Raw genomic sequence first — 10,642 nt, 5'->3', positions numbered from 1 at the left:
ACAGGAAAATTCTAACCTAGACCCGGTTTATGATTAATTTATGAATCCAAATAAAAAAAATGGATACAAATTAATCAAATAACAAAAAAATTGTGAAAAATATATATGCAATTTTCCATCATTTGACTGGATAAGTCCGTAAATTAACGATGAACCGGGTATATACTAAACATTTCCAATTTATACGTAAGAAAATTGAGAAAATGCAACTATTTGGTCAGTTTAAACCCAAGAAAAGCAAACTATTTTTTTTATAAAGTAAGCCAAATTAATATTATAAAATTTTAAATCAAATCAAACCGAATGGTTTAATTTTTTAGGGTGGTTTGATTTATACCAAAAGTGAAATGAATATTTTTCGATTTTCTAAAACAGAACTGAACCAAAAAATTAAATTATTTTAGTATCGAACTTAACCTAATTTAGTTTCTGTTTAATTCAACACACTCCTAAATGTAGATACAGTTAACAATTCGTTCATATAGATAATGGAATAAAGGATCAATTCACTCACTCGACTTGACACGATATGTCAAATGAGTCATTTTAAATATTTTTGGGTCAAACAAACCCGCAACTTGCGTTTTTCGCTTAAATCATACCTCTGACACAAAAACACCCTAAAAAGAGAGTGAGATTGCTAATTAAACTAATTAATTCTAATTAATCACAATTACAACTTTAATTAAACACAATTTAAATTCTAATTAAACCTAATTAGTTTAATTATTTTATTTAAACAACTAATTCTAAACCACTGGAAGCCGCCACCCCTGTGAAACTTACCGTCGGAAACCGCTTCTTAGGCGAGGAGCTGCTCCTTGCCCGAGGAGCAGCAATTTGCTCCTCAGGAGCAGATTTTTGTTCCTCGTTGGGAGCTGCAGTTACTCCTTGTTGAGAGCAGCAGCTCCTCACCTGAAAATGCATATCTTATCTAAGCAGATCTGTTGCTCCTCAGGCGAGAGCAGCAACTCCTCGCCTGAGGAGGTAGACGGTGGATGGAGGTAGACGTGGCAGGTGGAGACGGTGGCGGGTGGAGATAGTTTTCGAAAATTTTAAGAAGAAGAAGGGAAAGAGAAGAAGAAGAATGAATGAAAAAGAAGGGGAAGGATAGAAGAAGAAAAAGATCCTTTATTGTTTATGAAAAAATAAATAAATTATTGGAGTTTTAAAATTATAAAAATATAATTGAAAATTAAAAATTGTTAAAATTTAAGAGATAAATAAAATACTGAGAATTTGTTTAAATTTTTTTCATTTTTTTCAGAGAGTGTAACGCACTTGCTTAGCTGAAAGTGGGGGAGGGGTTTTTTGACAAAAAAAAAAACGAAAGTTGCGGTTATGTCTGATCCAAAAACGTCCAAAAGAACCTTTTTGATATTTCTTACCAAGTTGAGGGGGTGAACTGATTCTTTACAAATGTGCAGGCCCTATCTGATATGAAACACAATTAAACAAAATATGAACACGACACGATCAATAATCATAATCAAAAGACACATTTATGTTTCAAACTACACAAGGACATGTATAATTAAACGTGTTATTGAGTTAACACGTATAAAATGACAAGTTTAATTTTATTTAACAATTTAAATAAATTATAAAACGTTTTAATGCAGTATAAATAGATTCATATATATATTAAAATCAATAATACAATAATTACATATTATGCAAAATAATTAAGGAATTGCAAAATTTTAAAACATAAAATTAAATATTATTTAAAATCGTATATAAACAAATCATTCATGCTTTATCTGTTTAGATATGAACTAAAATGTATATTAAGGTACAAGATGTGGTAAAAAACTCTTAACTCAGAACTTTCGTATAAAAAGTGGCACATTATGATGGCATATTAGAAAATTGACCAAAAAAAGTCTACAGTTCAGAAAATAAAATACAGTATACATTTTTAAAGAAATCCATTCCGCAATAAGAAAAACTCCTATTGCAATTTTTAAAAAATGAAACCGTATTGGAAAGAATTTAATCCCACGTTATTAGTAAGATACTGGTTACTGCATATCCTAGATGAGCTAGTTAAAAAAGTTAATTTGTTCATAAAGTGCAAAATAAAATACTTCGAATTTGCGTCAATCGTTCAATGGATAATATATGTACACCTGGAGTAAATGTAAATTTCCAAACAAATAATGCATTTGAGTAACTTGAGAGTCACCCTCATCACTTCTATTTCCCCTAAAATCTGCTTGCTGTTTCTATCAAAACAATGGATCATCTTTGAACAATTGTATTACCCATTTGTATGTTTCAAGAATTGACCAAGACCATACATTATAATAATAATAATAATAATGCTCGTCTGGATTGGACAATGACTTGTAATTAATTGATGATATATAGTTGTACTATTTTCTGTGATATTAGATTTTTCCATACTAGAGAAACTTCTTGGCATCTATTAATTCGAAGGTTAGGTTTGGAAAAGGATTTGCAATACATATGATATAACTTTAAGTTTTTTCTGTGTTTTTTTATTTCGACTAAAATCTTTAATTTGGATAGTTTTAAGGCAAAACCTATTTTAAGGTTTTTATATTTTTCTTTTTTTTTCTTCGTCCCTAACCGGTTTTTTCTTTATTTCGTCCTTTTATGTTTTACGAGCTCTAATATAACTTTAAGTTTTTTCTGTCTTGATTAGGTTTGTTATGTATAGGTTGTTCACCAAATCTATTAGAGCTCGTATGTGTTTTTTAAAAAAGATTGATAACTTTTATGACAATAATAATGAAAAAGGGACTTAAATGATTATTTAAAGAAATTTCAAGGATTTTTTTATTCCTTCTGCCGTAAAAATAAGTGCTAAATATTTTATAATAGCAGTTTTTTTCGGAGACACCATAGGTTAGTTGTTACATATATGTTATACTAAATGAGTTTTTAATTAGCGGCGATAAACTTCGAAATCAAAATAATAATAAAAACCTAGTCACTTGAGTTAAACCTCATAAAAAAATTAACAGTTAATTTGCTTGTAAAACATGCTAGCTATAGGTGGTTAGTCCACAGTAAGAGACATATTAATAACAAATGTACTAACAGACAAGCATACTACAATATATGCAACCATTTCTTTTGGCCCTAGGGATAAAAAATGTACTTATTGCACTTTATCTCTTTCTCAAGCCACATGTATTTCTAAAGCATACTATAATGTTAATAAAAAAGTATAATAAATATTTTTAAATTTATACACATTTATAGTAAAATGAGGTTTTAATATGCAACATAACATACACTTTTTTTTTCAAATTAATATTAATAAATTTCAATCTTCTTGAGTACGGATTACTACCGATTACTATAAATGTACGTTGGTTCAATCTTTTTAAATCGAATGAAATCCAATTTGCTTCGAAGTATTTTTCAATTTGCATCGAAAGTAAATCAAAATTTATTTATTTTCAAAATCCAATGAAACTTTAAAAGTAAAATCTTGTTTAATTTCAAATCGAACAAAACTAAATTGATTAGTTGGATTTCATAATTGAATTTAGATAAATTCGTATAATGATTTATGTGAAGTGGAAGCAAAATGTGAAGTGTATGATATACAGAAAATGCATGATTAGCTTATGAGTGAAGAAAAATGCAAAGAAATAGAGTCAAAGACAAGAAGAAAGGGAACTAGGTCCCCCTCCAATCCGTTTTCCACTCTACCCAATATCATCAACCAACAACATTATTCTCTCTCTCTATCTCTAGATTTCTCCATTTTCTTATTTTAAGCAAACCCCACAACCATCTCAATCATCATCAATCTTACCATCTCATGAAGCCTTCTCTATTAATTTTTACATTTTAATAAATTAACTTATATTTTTAATAATTTCATGTCAATTGAGTTTATATGGAATCAAAACTTGCCACATCATTCCCCTCTTAAATTAATGACTTAATCTAACATATATTTTTATCTCTTATTGGTCCCTGAACTAAGAAAAAAAACGTTTCTTCAAGCGTGTACGTATCAATACCGAGCCGGGTTCGATGAAAGATCAATGGACAATAAAGTTTCTATTGTTAGTAATTTTTTTTTATTTTGGATTGGATTTTCTTTATCTTAAATATTTATACGTAATCCTAAGACGTTGATAATGAGTTTTTGAATAATAAAGAATGATTTTTCCGATTATTTTCTAGTTTCGAAATCTTATTTGAATAAACGATTGTTTGGATGCATGATTTTAATATTCATTCAAATCAATAGATTTTTTTTATGAATCAAATCAATAGATTTTAGAAGTTGTAATATGATATTATTTTATTAATCAACATGTTTATAAATTTATTTCGTTTCCACTACATCAATACTTAATTTTTACAGTCACTAAACTTCGTTTTATTTTAGTTTATCTTCGACGTGATAAGTTTTTGCTGCCACATAAATTTTAATTTTAACTAAAATCACGATAAGAAATTTTTTATTGTATTTGAAGTTCAATTTCTTAATAAAAATAATTTAAGTATCATGATGTAAATAAACTAAAATAAAAATTTGGCTTAACCCATTAAAAGACGTTTGTACTTTTAATTTTTTTTTATTTATCTGATCTATTTTTAAAGTATTCATTAGGTCCTTATATTGCTCGTTTTTTTATTTCATGAGCCCTTTATAAACGGAAATTATGAGTGTGTGTCTCAGTCGCCGTTAAGTAGTAAATATTTTACACATTAAAAATGACAAAATACCCTATAATATAGAATTTTTGTTTATATGGTCCATTCTTCAAGCTGTTTTATTTAATAGGCTCTCGTATTTATAAATTTTTGTTTATCTGTTCCCTCTTTAAGTTATTTGATAATATGGACTACTCTTTCAACGTGTTGAGTTAGATGGACATTTAAATTAGATCATATGTGCTTCATGCAAAGTATAATGCATATTTCTTTTCCGTCCAAAAAAGGAACTACAAATTAAAAGTAAATTAAATACAGAATTTGATAAATAAAAAATTTGAAAGTACATGGAACGAAAATAAGTTTGGCTTTATATTTAGCGACTACCCAATGCTTGTCATAAACGTTTGACTATTTTTAAACTATAAAATTCAGTAATATGAGAGAGAGGTCATCATATATAAGGTGTAGACAAGAATCTGTATTGAGCTATATATGTTGTTTCTCTTATCTCCATTAAACAACATACAAACTAAACACTCCTCACTATAGATCTAAACCTATCCGTATATCGATCGATCGAAAACATACGAAGAAATGAGAAAACCCGACGTAATGGGGAGCGACAGATCGAACATCAACAAATTATGTAAGGTTAGAAAAGGGTTATGGTCACCAGAAGAAGATGATAAGCTGATGAAGTATATGTTAACAAATGGTCAAGGCTGCTGGAGTGACATTGCGAAAAATGCGGGTTTGCTTCGATGTGGGAAAAGCTGTCGTCTTCGTTGGATTAATTATTTGAGACCTGATCTTAAGAGAGGTGCTTTTTCATCTCAAGAAGAACACCTCATTATACATTTGCATTCTATTCTTGGCAACAGGTTCATTTTCTTCTCCTCTATCTTTAGGGTTTTATCTAATATCAATTATAAAGTTGTATTTTAGGTCCTTTTGTTTTTTGTGTTTTCATGTGCACAAATTAACACATCAAGATATATTACATAAATAAATATAGAGACTAATTTCAAGATAAATTACATAAAATCCTTTATATTTAAAGAAGCCATTTTGCTTGCGGAAACTTGAAGGGCTTACGAGACTCGTTATTATTAGAAAGGATCAAAAACTATAGAAACTTCTGCGTTCTTCGTCAAGCAACCGTTCAATACAATAATTTAAATGGTTAGATGAACCATTGATAATCGTTTTATAATCTCTTATAAACAATGGTTTTAATGTAAATGCTAATAATGACTTTATTATCTCTAATAAAGAAAAGGTTACCAATGTGTAAAATAACTGTTGTTGTTGAATATTGTGATATGATATGATGATGCAGTAAACTCAATTTCTTGAAATTTCTATATATATTACCTATATTTTTCATTTTCTACCCTAATAAATGACCTTGATTGAATTTCATAGTATGCATTACATTCTAAGGCTAGTTTTTCTTCATTGCCAATTGATCAGTTCCCGTTATATATACTTTTCAATTGGATTAAATATAGTTATAATTTATCATATATATGGCCATTTTGATTTGTTTATACCTTTCAACAAAAATATATTTTTGATTCAGCCAACTCTTCTAGATCTCTTGCCATTTTCAAAACATAAAATCGGCGTCAACATTGAAACTAAGCCTGCTATGCTTTTAAAAGTTAATTAATTGTTTTTTTTTAGTTTTTTCTTCTAATTCATTTTAATATTTAAGCTCTAATAATCTTTACTGGTGATTATTAAAATTTACACAAACATCCAAAGTTAAAATCCAAGATGTATAGCAGCATATTGCAATTTGCAACTGATGCAATATCTTAACAACATGGAATATCTATAATATATATATCTTTAATTATGGCCAGTTGCGGATTCATGGTAATTTTCAGCCTGAGCTTAACCTTTGTCTAATTTTGAATTCGCTACAAATTCCACCCTGCTCAGACCTGAGCCTACCCTAGGATAACAGGAGTTCCGCCCTTGATTAGGGCAATGTAAAATGGTTTATTATTATTCTTTTTCATTTTTATTATAGTGGGGAGGGATAAATGAGATTTTCAAATTGAGTTATAATATATCTATCATTAGACTAATGCCTCCAAAGACATTTTTTTTATTTAAATGACAAGGTGGAAGTTTGAATATAAAACTCGTAAAATTAAATAATAAATAATAAAGTTTGGCTTTTCTTATATTAAATTAGAATAAAACACTCCACTTGAAAGCCTAATGTAGAAAAATAGGCTAAATTTAGAGATTTTAAAATTTTAGTTAGAATTGAAATTACAGGTAAATTATATGGCTTTTTTTGGTTGATGAAACCATTTCTCTTATATTACATTTTCAAAGCATCCATGCAAAGCCATGCATTAGAAAACTTGAAGCTGATTTGATGCCTCAGTATCATGTCTCTGTTATACAACAAATAATTAACATAATAATATTTCAGGTGGTCTCAAATTGCGGCTCGTCTTCCTGGAAGAACAGACAATGAAATTAAGAATTTTTGGAATTCCACATTAAAGAAAAGATTAAAAATGAACAATAATCCTTCCACAACTTCACCAAACGACAGCGATTCTTCAGAGCCAAGAAATGTCATTGCAAATATCATGCCCATGCATGAACATGACCTAATCACTATGTGCATGGACTCATCTTCTACATCAAATCACCAATTCGAAAACAGCCGCTTCGACGTCACCGGAGCAGCCGGTTTATTCGACATGCCTCCATGCTTATCACAGGTTGGTATATTTGGAGATGGAATTTTTGGTGATTATGGGATTTTGGAGAATGATAATAAATTAGGGTTTGAAAGGGACATTTGTCTTCCACCACTAGAGAGTAGTACTATTGAAGAGAAGAAGAATATAAGTAATAATAATAATGCTGTAACTAATAACAGCATTATTAGCATGAAAAGCAATATCAACCACTTAAGTAATAATAGTTGCTTCAATAACAATGATCTTCATCATGGTTTAAAAGTTGAGGACATGTTTGGATATGAAAATCAATGGTATGGAGAAAACTTAAGATGGGGAGAATGGGATTTAGAAAATTTGATGCAAAATATTTCTTCCTTTCCTTTTCTTGATTTTCAAATTGAATAATCCACTACCTTTTTCCTCTCTATCTCTCTCAATAGGATTAAATGTTTTTGCGGTTATTGAACTATATACTTGTAACAAAACGGTTACCGATGTTTCATTTATACTATTTTGATAACCTAGCTAATATATTTTTAGAAACGGCAGGTTATCCGCTCATTTCAGATAAGTTTTTAATTACATGGGGATTTTACCCGTTCATTTCATATCGGTTGTTGCATACATGGAAGGTTATCATATGTCATAGCCGGTAACAAGCTGACAGCCACGTAAGCGAAAACCGATAGAAAATAAGCGGATAACCTTTCGTTTATAAAAAATCTTAGCTGGATCACTAAAATATTATAAATAAAACGTTGGTAACTCTTTTGTTAAAAGTGCATACTTCGTATTCTCAAAACCTTTTAATCCCTCTAAATCTCTCTTACAAAGCTATACAAATATGTCCTAGAATTTTTTTGGCACACATTCTTTTTAATTACTTTCTTCTTGCTTGTAATTTCAATATTTGCATCAAATTTTCTTTTTGTTATAATACACGAACATCAATATCTTCTATACCAAAAGTGTTGTTCAATTTGTTTGAGAAGTCTGCAAATACAAATGGATTGAGTGAACAGAGATCTTGTATACGTATTTTCTTGTTTGTTGAGTTTCTTTAATGGAGAGGAAGCGGATTTGGAACGAATTGGTGCAATAATCATCGTTCCTGTGAAGAGAAATGTGAATAAAATTCAGAGTAGAAAAAGTAGAAAAGGGCAATACATAAGATTTAGTTGGTGAATTGTACGTATAATTCATTTCTTGTACAAAGAAAGAATAAAGCGGAGTTTTTCATTGTAGCAAATAATTTGTAAACATCTTAATAAGATATCATGCAATAATTAGTCTATTTGCTAATAAACATCTTTATGTGTATTGCAAATCTGTTTTGTCTACATAAAGTGAACAATTTTTTTCTTTTTTTTCAATCAAAAGAGAGGGTAAAAGCCAAGAACCAAACATTACATGTCACACATACGAGGAAACGAAACACCTCTAGTGTCATCGCTAATAATCTCGATTGGACCATCAGGAAAATTCGACATTGTACCCTATATAAGTCTTCAAACCTTCACTCACAAGCCAGTCGGCACACGCGTTTCCTTCGATGTGGATGTGGTCGAACCGAATAGACCAATTCAAGTGAATAATCAGTCGAATTTCATGTAGCAATTGAATCGTCTTGTAGCAACCATTTTTGAATCGTCTAAGAAGCATACCCCATAGTTCAGCTATCATAATACTTGAGTCAGTTGATTGAAGCCCATACATGAGCCATAGTATTCATGATGAAATCCTCATTAAATAGAGTGTTATTTCAAAAATTACAAAAAATCCAACAAACCGTACCAAATATCAATGACCAACTGAAACTAGTGTTTAATTTATCATGGTTCGTAAAGTTTTGATGTAGCGGAAGGCACGAATAAACAAGAATAATTTTAATAGCTGTTAATTTTTTTTTAATAATTGTTGATTACAAGAATACCAACAATTACACTTATAAACTCTATTGATTCAAAAACGAATACAAGAATCTAAGCATCAAAATAATGTTGATTCGAAAGAATACTGACACTTAGAGAAAATACAAAAATTGTCCCACCGACATCAAAGTTGTCTATTATTGAATCATAATATAGTTTAAATACACTAAAACAAATGAAAATCCTAAACTGGGCGTACAAAGAAACGAAATATTAAAAGACTATAAATATATCATAATCGAAAAGTGTCATTTCGAGGCCCAGATGATGAAATTTGGCCCAAAAGCGACATAGGTCATAAGCAAATATACTATCATCTATAGTTGGACCGTTTCCAATGATTAGGCTCAGGAACCGTCCAAATCGCACACTTCCAACTTTTGACAGAATTATGAAACTGCCGACATGCCAATTTGCACTCTCTTTTCTCTATGAACTCAAAATCTGTCTCTACAACCGCATCATTCCCGCCCGGGTAGAAATAATTCGACCTCAAATTTTTAGCAGCTTCATCATCAGAAGAATCACAATGAAAAGGAATCAAATGATTGACGTTGAACACATCGACCGTTTAGATATGGCTAGGCAGCTTCAAACAGTAAGCATTGGGGTTAATTATCTGAATGGTCTCCAATGGCCTAATCTTTTTGGCAAACAGCTTGTTACAGTCACCAACCGAAAATCGCTCCCTAATTAGAATAACCCAAACATAATCACCCACTTCATACTCAACAAAGCATCTCTTCCCGTCCGTGATAGGAGTAAAAACACTCCTATTTCCGAGGTACCATTTGATATGTTTATTGACCGTTTATCATGGAAATCAAACTCGTTCTAATCCTTATTGTTCTGTACAAGTGTTTTAGGTTTATGCATGGAAATTGGTGAATTTTGAGCTTAATGGAGTAATATTAGACCTATGTGAAGAGTTGGGAAGTAATAAAGCGGTTTCAGAGCGTTTTTGGAGCGAAACAACACTTGGCGTGTCGCGCAAAGACCTTCACATCGTGCCAGCATGCCTTGACAACAAGATCTAAATAAAAAAACTTGGCACGATTGAGGAGAGACGAGGGTGACATCGCGCATCCTTCGAAAATCTTGTGGCGTGTCGCGCCACCTCTATATCCTACACAGTAAATTTACAACTTTGTGCCTGCGACATTTGATTCAAATGACCGAAGTCCTGGGTATTTTGGGTCTTTTACAAAGATCGAAATTTAGACTCAACCTTAGACTTAAAAGGTTAATCATCATTAGACATAAACCCTAATTTTAGCATAGATTACTTATTTTTCGTTCGATTGCACTATTTGCTGGATTTTCTTTTCAATTTTGTTGGGTAGT

The 10,642-nt window shown here is 30.5% G+C and overlaps 1 protein-coding gene across 1 annotated transcript; it reads left to right on the top strand.

The window, feature by feature from the left end:
• Positions 1 to 5,105: 5,105 nt before the first annotated feature.
• On the top strand, positions 5,106 to 8,633 carry LOC126660943 (transcription factor MYB83). Its single transcript, XM_050354667.2, has 2 exons — positions 5,106 to 5,534; positions 7,106 to 8,633. Exons 1-2 carry the CDS (start codon positions 5,248 to 5,250, stop codon positions 7,770 to 7,772), a joined length of 954 nt encoding a protein of 317 aa, XP_050210624.1. The 5' UTR covers positions 5,106 to 5,247; the 3' UTR covers positions 7,773 to 8,633.
• The last annotated feature ends 2,009 nt before the right edge of the window (positions 8,634 to 10,642 follow it).

This window comes from Mercurialis annua, linkage group LG8 (genome assembly GCF_937616625.2).
Source record: "Mercurialis annua linkage group LG8, ddMerAnnu1.2, whole genome shotgun sequence".
NCBI classification, from domain to species: domain Eukaryota; kingdom Viridiplantae; phylum Streptophyta; class Magnoliopsida; order Malpighiales; family Euphorbiaceae; genus Mercurialis; species Mercurialis annua.
This window is presented reverse-complemented; position numbering and strand designations above follow the sequence as displayed.